Source organism: Protomyctophum parallelum (genome assembly GCF_964188405.1).
Source record: "Protomyctophum parallelum genome assembly, chromosome: 3".
In the NCBI taxonomy this organism is placed as follows: Eukaryota; Metazoa; Chordata; class Actinopteri; order Myctophiformes; family Myctophidae; genus Protomyctophum; species Protomyctophum parallelum.
The window spans coordinates 45138452-45159056 of NC_139698.1; the positions used below are offsets into that span (position 1 = coordinate 45138452).

Consider the following 20605-nt stretch of genomic DNA (forward strand, 5'->3'; position numbering starts at 1 on the left):
ATTCCATTATCATTCATGCAGGCAATATAACTAATCAAGTAATAAATTCAAATGATTAATGAAAATGAAAACGCTCTTGGGATCGGATCTATTATACTGTTTTTCTTGGCAGGAAGTTTCAATTACCAATAATGCCAAAGCAGTATGACTACGTGTACTGTATCTATTTTCATCTACTGTATCATCTTTCCATGCAGCTTTAGAAGAAATCCTAGCATTTCATTCCCTCAAGGCACTGAAAGCGGATGAGTACAGTATTAAGTCTTTTCTGCAGTGCACAGCCACAGCTTCAGTGCCACGGGTACATTATTCCCCATCACCACCCCGCTGTGCTAGATACTCCACATGTGCCACGCCTGCTACGAACACATTGTAACACAAATGTTCATGTACAAACACACATACACGCACGCGCACACACACACACACACACACACACACACACACACACACACACACACACACACACACACACACACACACACACACACACACATACAAAGCTTACGGCTGACAGCAGTACTGTATCTTCATGCAAAGTCACACAGAGACATTTAAAAATCCTGCAAAGGCATACAGAGTAGGTTTTGACGATTCCCTTCATCTGACTGAAGGTGCTTGGCGCCTTTCATTTGTCTGGCCGCTGTTTGATTTATACTGATTTGCTTCTGTCAGACGGCGGTGGAGACATAGCTTTACGGCAACCGCAGCAGAGAGAGAGTAACCAGGCCATTTAACGGATGCTATCTGACAGCTTACAGGTCTGTCCGTCTCAAAGTTCAGTGTAGCAGCCGTGGGCCTGTTGTGACTGGGCACGGGCAGATAGTGAAGTGACAGTACAAGACAGTGACGGGAAACCGTGGTTTGAGGATTGATAAGGAGAGGAAAAACACAGTGTGGGCACTGTGGTCGTTTATTTTACCAGGCCATATGTCACCTGTGCATGATAAGGCTCAGGTAGGGTATGTTAGTTTATTAAAATAAATCAAGAGCTGGCCTGGCTGGTCAGCTGTGTCGCTGGTGTCTTGGTATAGTGGGCAGGTAGACTGTGTAGCTCTGTTTCCAACCACATTTTGTGTGCAGTGGGTGCATATAGTCTGTCTTCCCTTGGCAGCCTTTCTCTATTGCAAGGCTGTATTCACTGAGTCTGTACCTCTTATTTTATTTTATTTTTATAATGCACAATAATGCACCAGCTGGCAGTTAATGTGTAATGGTGTTCCGATGTTGTGGTGTATTATATTATTATTATGTAAATACTAGTAAAGCATTTGAGTGAACTATAAAAAGTTCTAAATGCAGTCCATTTACCATACAGTTACACCTTATAGTGTACCATTACTGACGCAATCCTCAGTGATAAATGACCTCAGAGTGTCAATTTCTTTTGCATTTTATATGTTAACAGTACAATACAATATAACATGCAATATGAGTTAGCCTATAACCCAGTCTGAGTAGCATTCAATCAATGTAGGGAGTTGATAATGTAAGAGTGTGTCTGGCCACTGGATAATACATACACAATATTGCTACATGATATATTGCATGCCATGTTCGGACACCATTTGATATATGACATGTGAATGGTAGCATATTCTATTTATAACCTGTATCCACAATACACACTGCCAGCCGTTTGGAATCCGTTATGTGCTTGGGTGTGAGAGTATTAAAAGAGCGTTGCAGAGAGAGGGAATAAGAGAAAAATGGAGCAAGAAAATGACTGTCTGGACATGCGAAGGCTCCAGTGGCGAGGTCTGAATGTTCCATTCATGGCCGCCAGCCTTGCTTACCATTAACTAAAGTGGAATGAATGACCTGTCAAAAGTAATCCCTCCTCCTATGTGTCTCCCAATTACCAGCGCCAGCCGACGCAGTCACTTAGTTATCATCAGCCTCCGTCGCCACCGTTAGATTGTTAGCACATGAACAACAAAAGAAATTAGCAAGTCAAATCATAGAGAGCTCCTCTTACTGGCTCATAATGAGAAGCAAAAGGCTCCTCAGGTGTTCATTAAAAACCCACATGGGAGGCAGGAGAAATAAGCTGATTTGGGAAAAGGTGTGACTAAAGAAATGTAGTGACAGTGACACAGAGAAAATAACCCTCCTACTAAACTGGAATTTCATAACTGTTGACTATTGTCATTGGACAGGATCAGGTGCAATGTAACGATACAATGGCCTGACTGTAATATCTGCGGTTCTACTGAATAGTTGATGCTGTATGGATTTGGAAATTAGATTCAAAAGCATGCAATTATGTGCCGCATAATGGGTGTAATTACTCAGAGGGTGAGAGTCGAGGGAGAGAGAGAGACAGACAGAGAGAGAGAGAGAGAGAGAGAGGGAGAGAGGGAGAGAGAGATAAAGAGGAGAGTGAGAAAAAAGATTCCACTGTTCAGTGCTTCACTGAATAGGAAAATCACGTTGGTTGTGCTTTGAGTGAAATTCATGAGATCTCCATTCATTTCTTATTCCATTTCATATTCTAATGACTATATGAGTTACTAAAGACCTATTTGAACCTCTTCAAATGTTAAGAATCTCTCTAAAAGCCAATTTGGAAATGTCTGTTTCCACTCAATGCTACTTGTTTATCTCCTTACTCCAGGTTGAGAGTTCCAAAATAATAGTATGTACCTCACACTTATTTAAAAATGGCTCTTCTCCAGGTTAGGTACTTCCATTTTTAAAACAATACATCAAACAAAGCAGGGAGAGAAATTATTACTGTAATGCATGCCATATGGCAACAATGCTATAATAGTTGCATTAATAATATTCTACTCAATAAAAGCTGTTATTCTTTTTTTCATTGTGCCAATTGATTCCTCGCACACACATTTCTGTGTTGTCACTGCTGTTGTATCCTGACTCACCTGCCACTGCCAGTGAGGAGCCCTCACTGGGAGGACATAGAGTATTAGAGCCTTCTTCTTACTCCTCCCACCCAATACTCCCTGCTGACAGGTGCCACCCCAGTTCGTAGGAGTATGCAATGGCCAACCACGGCCTCAGGGCTTGCAGACCCTGGGAAGAGCTAGTCCCATACCAGACAGACAGGATGCTCTGGGTGGTAACAGAGTAGAGGGATTTCACAACCTTCTCAGAGACATTGAACTTCCTGAGGTGATATATTGTACGTAGGAGCATGTAAGTCCGCTGCCGTTGTTGTGTACAGAAGTCCATGCGGGTCTCTCTGCTTCACACCCTTTTACCCTCTACTCTTGTCTCCCTCTGGCAGAAATTCAGAATCAGAGTCAGAATCATCTTTATTGTCACACCACAGTTTTAAAGTAAAAAAGGAAAGGTGTATGAAATTAACTTTTGTGTTATTTTTCCAAGAAAACAAAGAAAGGGAAGAAGAGATTGGTGTTAGGAGATCAAAGCAAGAAAGATCATTTATAAGCTCATTCCACATACAAACAACACACTCATAGGGTCTCTCTTAGGTAATTTACAAACGGCACAGCCACAGGGTCTCTATTACCCATTGCTTTTCAGGTATTATTTCAGTCACTATATTTTCTCATTGTTCTTTGAAAGCTGTTGCTGTGTTTGTGTGTTGCAGCCAGGCAGCCAAATAAAAGAAAATGCTGTATACAGATTATAGCATATAAATGGATGAATAAATTAGCAATATTGAACAGCATGCTTCCCAGCGGCAGCGCTCTCTGCCGCCAGCCCTGCTGAGATGAAAGAAATGTACAGTAACAGCTTAGTGTACCTGGCCCTTCCAGAGCTATTCTGGCCTGTGGCATTATTGCAGTTTCCTGACCGGCCAAAAGTCATCTGCTTTACGGCACTGGTTTTGGACCTAATATTACCATGTGTAGGCTATTTAAAATGAAACACAGGCCTGAAATGGATACAGAATATAGATGATATGGATGGTTTGGATCTAGAATGTATTCAGTTTGATGAAGTGCATATGCACAAAGCGTGAATGCATTTGGTGAGTTTGGCGTTTAAGTGGATCAATCTACAGCACTTTGGAATGCATTATGTCATAACAAGGCTTGGAACAGTGTAATGTCAGTACACTGAAAAGTGTTTTCGCATATAAATCACTATCCGTCAGCGAGCTGAAGCTCAAGTGGCTGCCGCTCAATAGCATTTTTGCAAAATTCCCTAACAGGGCATTCTCTCTAATCCATCATTCTATCAAAGAGCTCTCCAGATTCACCCACAGAAAAGAGGGGGACTGCCTCACTCATGACGAGGTTCGATGAAAACTGAGATTACATGATTTATCTTCCTATAATTCTTCCCCAGGCTGATATGACGGTAATGAGAGAGAGACAAGAGGACCATGACCACCTATTGGATTCCCTAGCCTAGAAGATCAATACACCTGAACAGACAAATGCATAAAACCGCCTGAAAACATCAAAGATTTTGTGAATATAACATTAATAACAAAACAGCGGTGGCTGTAGTTTGTCTAACTGCTCTTCTATTGAGAAGTTAAAATGCCGTGGTATAGGATTGGATCACTACTGGTGGGCAAGTGGTGCCTCATGAATATCAAATTCAAATTCATTCGAATCCCGTGTAGGGTATAAAAGCTATGGATTGTAGCTTTAATGAAGGAATTAAGGCACTTACATCACACACAACAAAATCCTGAGTAGTTATTTAACCATTTTCTTTGCACTCGCAGGGTTAATTTACATATTTTTTAAGTTATTAAATTAACTGACAAATTCTACTGTGTAGATACTGTAATTCATGCACCTCCTAATCCGTTTAATATAAGGACAGCCAACCATCCATGAACGTCTTCAGCTGTGCCCTATTTCAACAACGAATCTATCATAGACAATTCACTTGTGTTTGCTGCAACAAAACAACCGCATTCTTCTACTAGTACAAATAAAGTGGCTGCTTAAAGGCACTGAGAGCAGGGGGGGGGGGGGGAGGGGACACAACGTTTTTCTCATTCACGCCAACTGCACAGATTTCCCTCATATTTCCCGAGCTGCCTGGGGATTCAGACCACTGACCTCTTAGTCACAGACCTGCTTTTTAAAATTTTACTTTAACCACAGACGAGTGGACTGCATTTAGAACGAGTGCTTTACATGATGAATTATTACACAGTAAAATGCTCAGTGTCAATTTAACTTTTTGAGTGTAAAATTGTCCACTCGGGGCCATTTTTACATTCCCGCACTGTCAAATTAACGCTGCGGATTTAACTGTGTACCATAAGTCCTGGGTTGTTGTTTGGGGTCTTCTGAGAATGCATATAAGACACTTTTACGAGGGCAAATGGATAAAAATGTAGACACAGCTCATGAGAGAGAAAATACATATCATTAAGCTTTACAGGCTCTGCAGAGTGAATGTATCACTGCAGAGAGAGGGGTGGGTCCAAAGACCTCGCACCAAAGACACGCTGCAGTGAGAGCCCCAGGGCGGCCATCTAAACCATGATGTAGTTTTTGAGAGTCTGACACTCTCGTAAATCCCGAGATCAACCATGTCTCTGTGCAAAAAAGACACAGCTAAATTCTCCCTCTGGGACCCTGTGCTTTTCATTATGGGAACAATGGTGTTGCAGGTGCAAACTGCTAGCTCTCATACTCCCAGCTGGGTTTGGTTAAGTGCTGAAACATGGTACAGTACGGGCCCAAACCTCGTGCACACACACACACACACACCAAAATGCATGTACAGACAGATGGACGAATGCCTCTACCTGCAGTGGCAGACGTGGAAAGAGAAAGACTAAGGGAAAACCCCCAAAATAGCTGAATGTCTTAAAAGGAGAACTTCATACACATTTACAAATGCACATGTGTAGTTCCTGCCTGGGGTGTGGGTATGGTGGCCAGATGAGAATGGGTGAAATTCAATATAGGGGGAGCTGGGGGTGGCCACGGTCACTAATTACTTTCTGTATGAACAGTAAAACGTGAACTACATTAGTGAACTGTCATTAGGATGTCTTTGGCTCCCACAATTTTCAAATACTTCCACCTAACAGTCTAAAGTGAATATCCCACCTCCGTCCGTCAGACTGGAAGCTGAATTGTAGGCCTATAAAAACCCTGTTTGACGGTCACATGAGGCACGAGAGCATTGGTGCCCAATTTAGTGAAAAAACTGACTTATACATCTTGATCACATGATTCCAGAGATCATGTAATGCAGGAGTAGTACCAAATAGTGTGTTTGAGAATAACACAAGAATCGTGAAACATCTAATATGGGGAGTTGCATCATCACCAAGAAATCAAGGGAATTTTCTTTTTCCTACGGTTCATGAGATCTAGGCCAATATACTGTAGGTGAAGCAGCCTGTTATAGTGCCCACCATGAGCCTGGTTTATAACATTTTGGGCAGAGCATTTTCCTTGGCTTTACAGGGAATAGCAAACGCTGCACGCTGAATGGTGCAGCAATGGTGCCCATGATTAGCTGCTTACTGACAGACAGATGGACAGACAGACATGCAGACAGACTCAAAAACATAATCCCTGCCCCGTCCGTAATGGCCAGGCGGAGATAATGAGAATGTCTGCAATTCATGTAACAGTGTAAGTTATCGTTATATACAGTACTGCAGGGGTATTCAACTAGATTAGGCAGGGGGACACAACTGTAGCGGCAAAGCGCGCAATACACGCACAGCATGCACGCAGCGCACGCACAGGGTTCTCAAAATGCATTTCTTTCTGAGTTCTCAAAGTGCATTTTGTGCTCAAACACGAAGATTTATGTATATATAATACATTTGTGCACAGTAATGAGCAGGATAATATCTGTCTATAGACATACTACATACATATGCTACCTACCAAAATTGAGATGTACTGTATACCTATTGACGGTGCATGAACATAATAGCTTTGACATTAACTATCGTCAACGAGCACCAGCTGGACACGCACGCACGGACGGACGGACGCACGCACGCACGCGCATGCACACACACACACACACACACACACACACACACACACACACACACACACACACACACACACACACACACACACACCTTCCCTCTGCAGTGCGTCTAGTCTAGTTTAAAGTGACTGGAGTCTGTCTCATTTCTCTCTAAATGCCCTTGATGGAATATGATTAAGCATTACTGTCATTATGGTAATCTCAGTCTTCATATATCGCACACACCATACCTGTAACTTTCATTAGACCTCCCCCTGCAGGGGCCACCAGTTGAATACCCTGCAGTGCTGTTTTATTTTATTTATTGTATCAGTGTGTCGGTTTATCACACCGGTCTGTCATCTTCTCCGTGGTTGTCTGCAAATTACACTTCCTGTTCTCCCATCTGCAGCTATACTACTATCTTCATCTACACAAAGAAAAGAAAAGGAAAATGTGAAAAGAGCTTGCACCCGTGTTACACTCTCAACCTCCATAAACGGTGTGACTCCATCACTGCTACTGTACAAAAAACTACCAACAGCAATAATTATGAATAAATATGTAGGCTACAGACGAAACAATAATTAATCAAACTTAAGCATTTTGGCACAAAAAGGTCAGGTATCAGGATTCGGGACAATTGCTCGTAATTCATAAAAAGTTCAGGATGTTTGGTCATGTCTAGTGGGAGACAACCTTGTGCGTGGCTTTGTCCAATACATATTTGAGGACAAAACTGCCTCTGAAACCTCATGACATTAAGACTTATATACAGTAATGATGTACGTACAATCTGTAAATATTGAAGTAAGCTGTGGTCCCCTTTAAAGATATATTCAGTGATTTCACTTAATTCAAATATCACTTTTTTTGTTTTGTTATGATAATCCTCCCTACTATAGTGTGCTGACCATATAAGGAGTTCCTCTCTGTCCCCAGTTAACCCCTGGGGTCAAAAAACATACAATCAGGATAGAGAGGGGCCTTCCGCCAATCATGATCGAGCGGGGGCGGGCCTTGGTCTGTGTGCTGCATGCTGTTGCGTGTCCCCCCACTGTAGTGCATGCATGTGCACATCTTGTTACCAGGGCAGACCGGGGGGTTTTCTGAATGCTCCTTTAAATTGGCACAATGTACTAAGCCTGATATATTGATGTTCCTTGTTTATGTTAAATGTTCACATGCATGCACGCACGCACGCACGCACGCACGCACGCACGCACGCGCACACACACACACACACACACACACACACACACACACACACACACACACACACACACACACACACACACACACACTCACACTCACACCGTTCAAAGCATATGGTTCAATCCTGCAGTTAAAACTGCAGATGAGCAATAAGTTACTCAAACAAGGACAGGGGGGGATGCTATCAGCACTCCTTTGCCAGGGAAGTTGGCACCACCCCATAAAACATATTCTTCAGCTCCTCTATTATCGCTGCATTCCACTGAGAGCAGTGAGCAGTCTGCTGGCAGTTATCCAGAGGGAGTGAAATATTATCGTGGGACTGCACATCAGGGGTTCAGGGGTTAAAATGCCCCAGAGCTCCTTCTAAATGATAAGGACGTTGACATGGAGCATTAGACAGATACACACGCTCCTCTCTCTTCCCCGCCAGGTGTGAGTCGCTTCGAGGCAGCTGGCACAGCGGCGGTGGTCGCTGCACTCTCGGAAGGCTTTGATCATTCTGCTCTGTTTGTTGCGGTTTTGCTCGCTCTCCCTTTGGGAATATACGGTTTATTAGGATCCATTATTAGACATTCACGGATCTGTATAAATCAAAGAAACATGAGAACTTTTGCTTTTCTCTCTTGTCTTCTAAAACAGAGCACATGGGATATAAGCTATAATATCATTTGAAAGAGAGACAAAGAACGGGCAGGGAGGGCAGATGAAGTCGTGTTGCTTTCAATGCTCTGAGAAAAGGTACATTTCCATTATGGGTATTGACTTTACTGGGAGGGGGACATTGAATTAGGATGTGATGCTTGAGAGAATGCAGACTGAGGTCCATGTCACTCCAGGTGCAGGACTACAAAGCAATTTTCCAGCGTGAAGATCAGCGCACGGAATCGATAACTCACACTCCTGATTACTCTGTGAGTGGAAATAGAGTTTGTATTGTTTTTCCAAGACAAATGTTGGCTCGAGGCGAGATAGATGTATTTTCTGGGTAAAAGACAGACCCCCCCCTTTAACTGAAAACCAGTTTTCCCCCCATTCTCTTTCATCATAGCCTATACCTCAAAAGCCACCTTCCCACACTGTGGGTCTTCTTTTCTTTTCTTACTTTCGCTGTCTCAATATCTGTTATCCAATTGATTCCACCCCTGCCAATACCCTGCCTGAAACCCATCAGCAAAACTCCCAAGATTTGTTGGCTGTCCCTAGCTGCTGACACCCAGCCTCAAATCTTCTGGTGCCTGGTTCCTTTCCTGACCTACAGCGTTATATGTTGTGAACTTGTGATATACATATTGGTCCTGTTTTATGTCGCCGACCTCCAGAGCTGTTCAGACTACGTTGCCGACCTCCAGAGCAGTCCCACCCCATGTTGCAAGCCTCCAGAATCTCAACAGTTTCAGGTCGAGAACTCAAACTAGTGAAAATAGCAGATCTACAAGCGCACAACGCATCGCTTCACGAAAGCTTGTTGATTGCCTATTTTCACTATTTCTTAATTATTTTTATTCGTGGAATTTCTTAGATGTGTTTATTTTTTAAATGTAAAAAAAAGGAAAAAAATGGTTTGACTCCAGATCATCCTCTAGAGTGGCTCTGCACGACTGTTCATCCTCCTGTCCATTCTCCAGAGCTGCTTCGCCTACGTCATCAGCATCTAGGCTGTCATCCAGATCTGCTCCGCCAATGGAGAGCGACGTCGCTACGTGGCGGCCATCTTACTGAGGGGCAGCATAACATTGTGTTTGTGGGGCATGTCGTTTTTAAATAACCATAACTTGGCTCAATTTTCAAACGGTTTGGTTTGTTATAAACGTCAGAGCCGCCCGCATACTCATATGCTTTTATATGACGTTCATAAAAAAATAAGCAGATAAGCGTCCTGAATCATAGCCACATTGATATCGTTTGTAATAAACCAACCCGTTTGTAAATCCGTCAAGATTTGAGCGAGTTATGACTACTTTTGTTTGAGCTGCCATAGAACATACTGTACTGTAGCCCCTCAGTAAGATGGCCGCAGGGTGAACTACGTCAGAGACTCCAGCTTGAGCCATCTAGCCTTTATATATGTCTATGGTTCTTCAGACCTGCACTGCTCTTCTGTCCTGCATCCTGGTCACGTTCCAGATCACTTTTGCTCCTTTGCCCTGCCCACTGGCCATCCACATGAGGTGTCCTGCTCCCTAACATATGCTGTGTTCAAAAGTAGCACATAGTGTTGCCCTAAACTAGTAACATACAATATGATTGTTATGTCATTTTGCTGCTTCCATCACTGGTGTGAGACAAAGCAAACCTTGTATCATATTTCGGAAATTTTGAATGAGGCTGAGGGATGTTTTAGCTGGCATTATATCCGACACATTAACCTTGTAAGAGATACAAGAAGGGTGTGTTATTGGCTTGCTACTAATTTCATCTGACTCAAAGACACTACAAACAGTGGTCTACATCTACAGACTCCGTTATCTGTAAAAAATCACACCCGTATGAAGTGAGGGGTGCTCTTATCATCGGATGTGCATCATCATGACATAACATGTCTATTTGCTCAGACACATAGTATGACGTAAATTCATCATTCATTGTCAAAGGGAATTTGATTTTTATATAGCTGAATGTAGCGCCCCTCAAAAATACTTTAACGCACATTTATATTTTCTATACAGTACTTCAAAGCAGCTTAGGGAAACAAAAAAGCATGCAAGTGAATATCATAAATAATCTAAGGACATATAAGGACATCCTGGTTGTGTCAGTTATTCAACACAGAACAGGATTTTACAGTGACCTGGTAAGACATATTCTTATTGGATCCATAGGTGGTCAGGCATACAACATCGCTTTTTGAATGAAGATGGAAAAGGCATCTAATAATCTATATCTTGCCAGGACACTGTGAGCCTTTCTTGTTGTAAATGAATGGAACAAATGTGAAGTCATCACCATCTATATGGTGATTTGGTATTTCGTGAAAAATAAAGCATAAAAGTTTATTGTTCCTGGGAGGCCCATAAATATATCTGACCTCATCTGTGCTGATAGAACGGTATCCCTTCACTATGAAAGCAGATGGAAAGTAACACAACCTGCAGCATGGAATCAAACAGAAATTCCATTTCTCAATTATGCAAAGAAAGCGAGGAGAAACATAATGTCATGATTATTAATAATCACAGAACTGCAGACTCTAATACACTCTGATTGAAGTGATACCGATGTGTGATACCATTCACCAGAACTTAAAAAAAATAAACACCAAGCAAGCCAGCAGAGGTAACAGATTCAGCGTTACATGTTAACTCTGAATTTATAATTCATTGCGCACAACACGCACACGTCATGTTGACACCGTCATGCATGCATTTTCCAGGTTCAAAAGAATTACAACAGGGTAAAACATGGCAGACTGCGATAAGAGTAATTACTGTGATATTAGCAACACAGCAGCAGCTAATACAATCAATGAATATTGGGTGTATTAGGTTATGTCAATGTGCAATGACAGCTCTGTGTTGACTACAGTCTATACTTGCACACTGACACTGGCACACCCGTGGCTCGGACACACACATTATTAATTTAATATAGCTTCAGTTGTGTTACTTACTAGACTGCCATGTTTTTAAACTGTTGTTGTTTTAAAACTGAATTGGAAAACAAACTACAAAGGGTTTCATGCCACATTAAAGAGTCATTTAGACAATGTAATAGACATTTAGACAATGTAATTGCCTAAATCAACTACACATTGGAGCATCAGACAAGGGCTGTGAATGCTACTCTTTTTTTCTTGTTAATTCGAGCCAAATGCAGGCCTTGGCTCGTATTCCTCAAAATCAAACTTATTAGAATCATAACAAAAGAGACATTGTAGGCATTATGGCAAAACAAAATCCAGAACAATAAAAATGTGCATATTAGCTTTTATAGAGCTGCTCTGCACGGCTTTTACAATCACACCTTCTGCCAGCGATGAAAAGAAAACGTAATCCGAAAGAAAAGGTTTCTAGGAAGATAGGCAGTGAGAGTAGGATACAGCAAGACAGATGGGTTGAGAGAGCAAGGGTAGCGAGAATTGAGAGAGGGCGAGAGCGAGCAAGAGAGAGGTGATTACTCCGCGTTAATCCAGTATCAGCTTTCCTTGATTTGGAGGCTTCCCAAAGTGCAGGACTTATTATCAGTGGAAAACTCTGTTAAATGCAGATTAGAGGGGTAAGGAACGGGAGGCAGCGAGGCTTTCTCATGAAACTCATTGCCGAAACAATCTGGCTTCCAATAGGTTATCTGAGCCTTGCTCTCTCTGTAATGTCGCCACTTGTCTTGCGTGCGTGCGTGCGTGCGTGCGTATGTGTGCGTGCATGTGTTCTTGCAATCGTGTGTGTTTCTCTCTCATCCAGCTGTCTTCCATATTTTTGCTCCCTGGATTCCAGGAGACTAGATTGAGCCGTCCCCGTAATTCATAAGCAAGATATTGAGGCTCTTTGGACTTTTATCCGTCACATGTTTTCCATTCATGATATTCTTTTTGACGACTTTGCTGATTTGGACCATTTGGGCCCACGTATTACCACGTAATTACTTTCTACTTAAAAACCAATCAATAGATCTATACCAGGGTATGGATGATTCCTGGTAAGTGCACATTGGGTGAGTGCTCTGCCTGCGCTCCATTTCAAAGGTAGTGCCTCACTGCTTGCAAATTCAATAAGGTCTATAGCGGCCATATGCTGCAGTTTATGGCATGCATTTGAAAAAGTGAATCACCATCCTCCACACGAAGTGGTGTCTTTCTATATCCAGTGAAACACTGGAATGACATGTGTAAAAAAAAAAAAAAAAAAAACAATAGGTAAATAACAAACTAAACGAGCACAAAAAACACAAAAAAGCATAATTAAAAAAAAATTAGGTAATTATCCTAGCCAATTTACAAGCTTACATGTAAGCTTGCAGATCGGCTGTTTTCAACTAATATTCGCCTATTATGCCCAGAATAGGGACAATACGGTTCATGTCATTATTCCCCAAATAATCCCTGTGTCAATCACACTCAATCAGTCACAATAGTGACCCTTTAGTCAGTGGCCTGAACCGACCCTTGTCACATGACCTGACAGTGGGACTCACCGCACTGAAGCCTGGAAAGAGACTGACTGCTGAGGCTGTATCCACAGGAAACGGGAGAAACGGCTTCATGCCCAGTGAGGTTTGGATGGCAGGCAGTGTGGGACGCAGCAGTGCAGGCATGAGGCCATTTTGACACGTGTTACCTGCAAAGAAGACAAAGATGCTGTTTGACAACTGCAAATCTGACAAGCAATCACACAGGACATATTCTGCTGTATGTTGTCCCGTTGCACCGTACATGAAGTCCTGCTGTACTTGTATCACGGGTTAATAGGTACCGTGTCAATGCTAAGTACGTTTTGGACTTGTCGCCAAGACAAATGCCTGCACATTTATTGTACTACGTTGCAAAGAGTTTCTGAATTCAATGACTGCCAGCATGATGTCATTGGCTTCCACCTTCCAGCACTGTAAAATGAGTCACAGCCCGCACATCATGAAAATATCATCTGGCTAGCTCCTGCTTGCAATATGTTCAGGTTTTCAGTGCTCCTAAATTTGATCTCCTCTCTTAATCAAAATAAGTCCTGCTTACTCTCATGTATGATGAGAGTAAGCTGTGATTTCAGTGCTTTCTGATATTTCTGAGTATTAGCTGTAGAGGCGCGCCCCTCATTTGTACATTCATATTTGGCATTTTGCTCTAAAATGGCCCTCATGTACGTCTGTATATGTCACGCTGCTGAAATACACCCAACAAATGAATGTTGCATGTATAGTATATAGCCTACACTCTACTGGGTGTGATGAGAATCTGAATAACTTTTTTCAACATGATACACTTGCTCGTTAATGTTTTATTTATCACCATCTTGCCTATAAGACGATTCAACAGTGAGAGGAGTCTGTGATGCAAACCTCAAGGAAAAACAAAAGTAAATGGTTCACTTTTATTGTCATGTGCGTGAGCTGTGCCAGAAGAGCCCTTTACAAGCTGTGGATTGGAAACAGCACAGGACTGATTTCAACACAAGGCGATCGAGAAAAGCAACAAAAAAAAAGCAACAAAAAGAAAGCAAAGAAAAACCCTTGCAGTCTTCCAAAACATTAGAAATTAAAGAAGCTATTTCATGAAGCCGTAATGAGAACCAGAGGGATGGATTTTTTTTTATCGCTGTACATTTAACGACAGTGGACGTCTGGGCCAGCATTGCTCTAAAAAGGGTTGGTTGATGCGATGTCAAACCACCGGCCTGAGACAAATAAAAATAAGGTTTGCCACGTTTCGGTCCCGAGGCGATGGTAAAGGGTAAATAAAAAGCATAAGTCATAAAATGAGGGAGAGGGAGCAAGCCACATTCGATCCACCCTCTCTCTTCCCTGCTCTCTTCTGTCTTTTAGCCTTCACCCGCCAGAGCGCTGCCATCTGTTGGAAAAAGAACACATGCCGTCTCTCATGTGGAGACACGTCCCGGTTCCCCTTTAACAGAGCATGTCCTTCTCCAGGCAGACATCATCCTAACTGCACAGTGTCTTTGACATGCCCTCCTGACGTCAGGCTATAAGTATGTCTCAGCACGGACGAGCCAAATCCACCAACGTGTACGGTATAGTCAAAACAACCAGCTCAATCATCAGGGAGGAAATGTGGGATTTTTTGGGTGCTGTACAGCGACAGTGTGCCCTTGGACGTTTTTGAGATGTGAATTTCTTTTCAGTGCAAAAAACTAAAACCCTAACCCCAAAAAGAAAAACTAAACATTTCAATATTCTCATGCAGAGTTTTTATTTTCGACTCATGAATGGGAAACGTGATAAGGTTTCTGATAGAATGTTCCATAAGTAGGCAAACATGAAATTGTTTGTGTGTTTGCACACACACACACACACACACACACACACACACACACACACACACACACACACACACACACACACACACACACATTTCACACACTTCATTTGCACAATTTCATGTTTGCCTACTTGTGGCACATTCTATCACACCTTGTCACTTTTCCCCATTATATTACATATTTTCACATGATTTGAAAGTTTACAATCAGCATGCACGCATCCGCCTGGGTGACAGCAGATTGCTGGGCGAGTGCTGGCGCTTTGGAATGGGGGTTCAGATCAACATATCCGCCTGGGTGACAGCAGACAGTTGTCAACTTACTGCACTTGAGGTAAATGAAAGGATCATATTCTTTCAGCAGTTGTCACTGGAACAATATAGCAGGGCACAAAACATGTCCAAACACAAGGGGCAGATTCCAGCCTGCAACACAGGTTAGTGTTTCACTTTCAACTCTCTTAAGCCTGATCATCTGTCATCCGCAGCAAGCTTGATTTGGAAAATGAGCCTATGGCTTAACCCTTACCTGAACTCTACCGTACCGCAGCACTGTATGTGTCTCCAGACGTGTTGTAAGACGTTGCATGTCATAGAAAGCTTAGGCTCTAAGCACACAGCACACAGGTACCCACAATCACCAACTCGTAGAAAATGTTAATATTTACATTGACTGTGGCTGGGAAAAAAGTAAATATTTGACTTTAAACCCCAATTTCGACACACATCCCAGGTGGGCTTGAAACATCCCAGCTGGTACTGACATATACTGTAATGTGTAGGGGACAGAATTTGTCAGTATTTCTCTCACTGAAAGGTTAATGGGTCATAGTCATTAAAATGAATACTGTGCTACTGTGCTCAGCCTGAGAATTATGTGTAATTTATACACTGTCATACAACATGTCATGTACGGAAAAAAGCAGATCTACAACCTCAAAGCGCATCGTATTGCGACATGTTGTGAGCTTGTAGATCGGCTATTCCCACCCCTCGATACTGGCACGCAGTGCAGTAATAATATCAATTCATAATTAGTTACAAGTGACATCAGTGACAACAGCTCAGACAATTTTGTCATTGTTTATGCAAAAAACGCATTCATCACAAAAGTCAAATCAATCAAATGCTCACTATATGTGCAATGCCTCTTTTTGAGTCACAGCTTCTATAATACTGACTTTTTTTTGTCTCCACCTGGCCGAAGGCATGGGGAGAGAGTATGTTTTCCACTCCGTCCGTCCGTGTGTGTGTGTGTGTGTGTGTGTGTGTGTGTGTGTGTGTGTGTGTGTGTGTGTGTGTGTGTGTGTGTGTGTGTGTACAGCTAATCTCCGGCACCGTTAACCCGGTCGATGCCAAATTTTGCTCCCTGGATGCCAACGATGAACGTCTTTCCAGAACGGCCTGCCATCAGGCAGACATTTGAAAAACATTTGTTGATATTACTCCTCCTCCTGTCCAAAATCCCACAAATCGTTACATACTACAGTATCTCTATAGTCATGTGTTCAAGCCGGATCTGTCCAATATTTCCTATTCCATCCTAATTGGCTAACATTGGCCTGTTTTGAACAAAAAGCCTCAAATCATGAACGCAGCGTGCAATTTACGTGAAATCTTTCACCGACTTCCCTACTAGGCTGAGGAATATATCCCACCCTTTTCACATTGGCCTGTTATAGTAGCCTGGCTAATAAGCCAGACTGTTATAGCGCCACCAACAGGTGGATGTTTGCAAAACACATGCCTCAAATCATCCAATTAGCCCTTCACTAAATCCCATCCCAAAAAGCCAATGCCAATCCAAATAGTTTAGCAACGGTTGCTATGCAGGTCAAGCTTTCTTCGCTGCTAACGTGCCTATTGGAGAAGGATGGGCTGGGGAGGGACTAAGTGAAGGGCTAATTGCCATCCAAGGCGTAAGAAGAAATGGCACCCTTTTCACATTGGACTATTATAGTGCCACCAGGAGGCCACAACCTGACCTGCCCTGAGGGCCACTTTAGCTAGTTTACATTATTATTTATTGGAAAGTCACGTTTTCTTCTCATTTCTAAGGTTTTTAGATTTTGGTGTACAACAGAGTTGAGTTATGATCATTTAGGCTGCTATTAAAAAAAAAATCTTAAATTCATCATCATGAGATCATGAGACTGCTAGCTACCTCTGAAATAACCATGTCCAACACACCACAGCTGAAAGGTTTCGCCACTGTCCCAGAAGCACCCATTGCAAAATCCTGAGTGTCAATTTTAAATGGACACTCAGGATTCAGCGTGTGCCCTTACCACCATGTCCCCCTTAACGCCCTCCTGAAAAATTCACTCATCTGAACTCAAGCGTTTTCACCCCTGCAGCAGTGGCTTGAGAGAGAGGGGGAGAGAGGGAGAGTAAAAATGATGTCTGGAGGAGACTGATGTTAATAATTAATCATCTTCCGTTACTCCCCTCCACTACTGCCTCTCTCTCTCTGTCCTGATCTTGGCCCCCGCTAAAGCGATAAGATCTGTCCAAAGATTCCACACAGCCGGCGAAACTGTTGTCGCGGAATGGAGTCGTGCACCGCACCAGACCTCCCCATTTCACTCGGCAAATATAAATCCAATTATTAGATAAGTGCAAGTTCAGCTGAATGTCAAAACCATTTCTTATGCTGATGGCGATTCAGATGTGTACGCCCGTTGCATTTACGGAGAATTCACTGATTGTGTTCCATGACATTCAATATGAGATAAGATCAATTATTGCCTTCAAACAAAGAGAACAAAACTAATTCGCCCCAGTTGGAATAAACAATTTGCGTGCAAATGTTTTTTTTATAACACAAACAGCACTACATTTCAGGTATTTGCTTTTTTAAGACTCCCATTTTTTTTTTTTTTTTTTTTTTTTTTTAATTCAGGTCCACAATGCTCATGGCTGCATGACAAAGAGCCTGCTTTTAGATCTTCTGGATCTGGACAACCTGTTCTTCCACACCCCACTGGTCTCACAGACAGAGAAGTGTAGCTCTTGCTGTTGTCATGATTTTTTGTAGTGTAACCCCTAATAAACACAGACGTCTCTGAATTTGATCCAACAATCATTTCCCCTTCAGCTCTGTAATCTGAGGTTAACCAAAGAGATGTTTAGTGTGCTGTTAAACTCTGACCGCGCTAGGCCCGACACACCAAATACATTTGCTGCAGGCATAAAATTCAAAAGACACTAATGGCTTGTTTGATTGCAATGTGCACTTAGGACAGTTTAGTCCCGCTGTGTTATTGTTCTTTTACTGCCCTGTTTGATCTGTCTAGGTTGCTTTAACATGGGACAGTTCTTTTGATCTATTTTGTTTTCAGTTGTATTCAGTGTATGTCATTTTAAAGAGGTCACATTCTCAGGGGTACATGTGTTAGTGATGTCACCCCAAATAAAACAGATTGCCAATTTAAACAAAAACACACTTTATTAAAAAATCTTTTCACCATCACTCACATCACAATGTTGTTAATGTTTTTTCCCTTTGTTAATATTCCAGCTTTTCCGTGCACTAGATTCAAGAGTCCATATATGCTGTAATGATGCCAATACTGATGCACAGTGCAATGGAGAATGAGAGAGCACTTCCAAATAAACTAAGTGAATGTCAGCAGGTGGAGAAATGGCCCATTCCCAAAGTTATGCTTTATCCACATGCCTTGTGATTATTTTACTACACAAGATGTATACAGTTATACACACCAGCAATTTATCCCACAAACTGTTAAATGACAGATGAGATTTTTAACACATTCACACTTTTCTGTAGCACCACACCAGACAAACACTGGCAATAGATCTTTTGAGGAAAAAAACATTTCTCCACCTGACACCTTATTCATTAATAATACTTCATCCAGTCTCTCCATAGGAAGAGGATGTCCCTCTCACTCTTATAAGGCTCAACCTCTAACTTCACACATCACTTTAAGTCCTAGCATATACTGTACATAAAAAAACTCTTCCATTAAACAAATCACCCCTCCTTTATAACTTCAGATCCCTGTGTAATTATTACTCTGATCCAGCCATGTGAGGAGCTCTTGAAGAGGAGTCATTGGTGCATTAAGTCAGCTTAAGCCTTCTCCTCTCCTCAATAAAACTAATGGAAGGAGACCCTTTTTTTTCTCTCTTTGATTTCTACACAGAATACCAAGTGGCTCTTAAGGCAGACCATTTGCTAACTCCACTGCTCTTTAAATTCCTTCACTATAAACACTTTGGACAGTCTATAAAACGACCACAGTGAAATCTGAAGCCTGGACTTTCGACCCCAGACACATGGGATTTGATCGAATGAAATAGAATGTTTTATTTTTGGTGGCAGGGGGGAACGAGACACCTGGTGAGGGGGGTTCATTCAACAAGGCTGGGTACCCAGAATGTCTAACTTCATGCTGTTTTCCATTAATTAAGCAGTCAGCTCCATTGTGCATCTTGCATGAGCACACAACACACACTGAGTCACTTTCAATACACATGCTTTTAGAAAAAAGATATCTGGATGCATGACAAACAAGCAAACAAGCTCTGCACAATGCACATACACCCCCCCTGCACACAGGTGTCCGCACACACACACACACACACACACACACACACACACACACACACACACACACACACACACACACACACACACACACACACACACACACACACACACACACTCACTCACTCACCAAAATACATGCTGCTCTGCATAGCTCCTCAGGCATGGGGGTCTGTAGCTCCGCTTTGATGCCCTGCCAGTGTGTGTGTGTCCATGGACAGAAGCCTTAGCATGTCTCATATACACTCCTTGGGGTTGTTTGTGTGTGTATGTGTGTGCGCGCATACGTGCGTGTACGCTTGCCTGTGCGTGTGTGTGCGCGTGATAAACGGGAGTTCAATCGCAGAGTGCCGTCAGCAGCCAGTCTGCATGCTGCAACTGTGCGCGTTTGTCTGTGCACCACTGTGACTCTCTTTCCCTCTCTATCTCTATCCCGCTTTCTCTCTTCCCACTGGTCCTGCCTTGCCTCTCTCCCCTCCCCTCCTCCTTAACCCTCCCCTCCCTCCGTCTCCCCTCGCTGCTTGAGCAGTGCTGGCTGGCCCCCTTCCTTCACACACTGGCTCTTCTCTCAGCTCAATGTGCTTCTCTTCTCTCTGAGGTGTCTATCTACATTTTCCAGCAACAGCGTCTTCTCAAATGAAATGTGCTTCCTCTGTGTGTGTGTGTGTGTGTGTGTGTGTCTCCCTTTCTCTCTGTCTGTCTGTCTATCTCTCTTTGACTCTCTCACACACTTTTTTCTCCAGTTTCATCTTTGTTTTATGTCAAGCGCACTTCTTTCTGCCATCTCTCTGTATCTCGCTTGCCGTTTTCTTTAGTTTTTTCATTCTGACTGTTCCTTTGCTCCCACATGCCTCTTATATCTTTCTCATTTGCGCTCGCTATCTAAACGTCTTCTCTTCTCCTGCACTTTCTGTCAGATCTCTCTAGCTCATTCTCCACTCACTGTTCTTTCTTTAATCTTGTTATATCTCTCTCACTGTTTTGTCTTC

At 42.5% G+C, this 20605-nt stretch overlaps 1 protein-coding gene across 1 annotated transcript in view; it reads right to left on the minus strand.

Moving 5' to 3' along the window:
- Positions 1-20031, minus strand: part of znf385d (zinc finger protein 385D) — a 51709-nt gene extending 31678 nt beyond the window's left edge. Inside the window, exons 1-2 of the mRNA XM_083760330.1 lie at positions 19747-20031; positions 13249-13391 (exon numbers count right to left, since the gene is read on the minus strand). Of these exons, the coding sequence (XP_083616456.1) occupies positions 13249-13391; positions 19747-19768 (165 nt within the window). The 5' untranslated portion in view covers positions 19769-20031. The remainder of the gene's footprint in view (positions 1-13248; positions 13392-19746) is intronic.
- Positions 20032-20605: the final 574 nt, after the last annotated feature.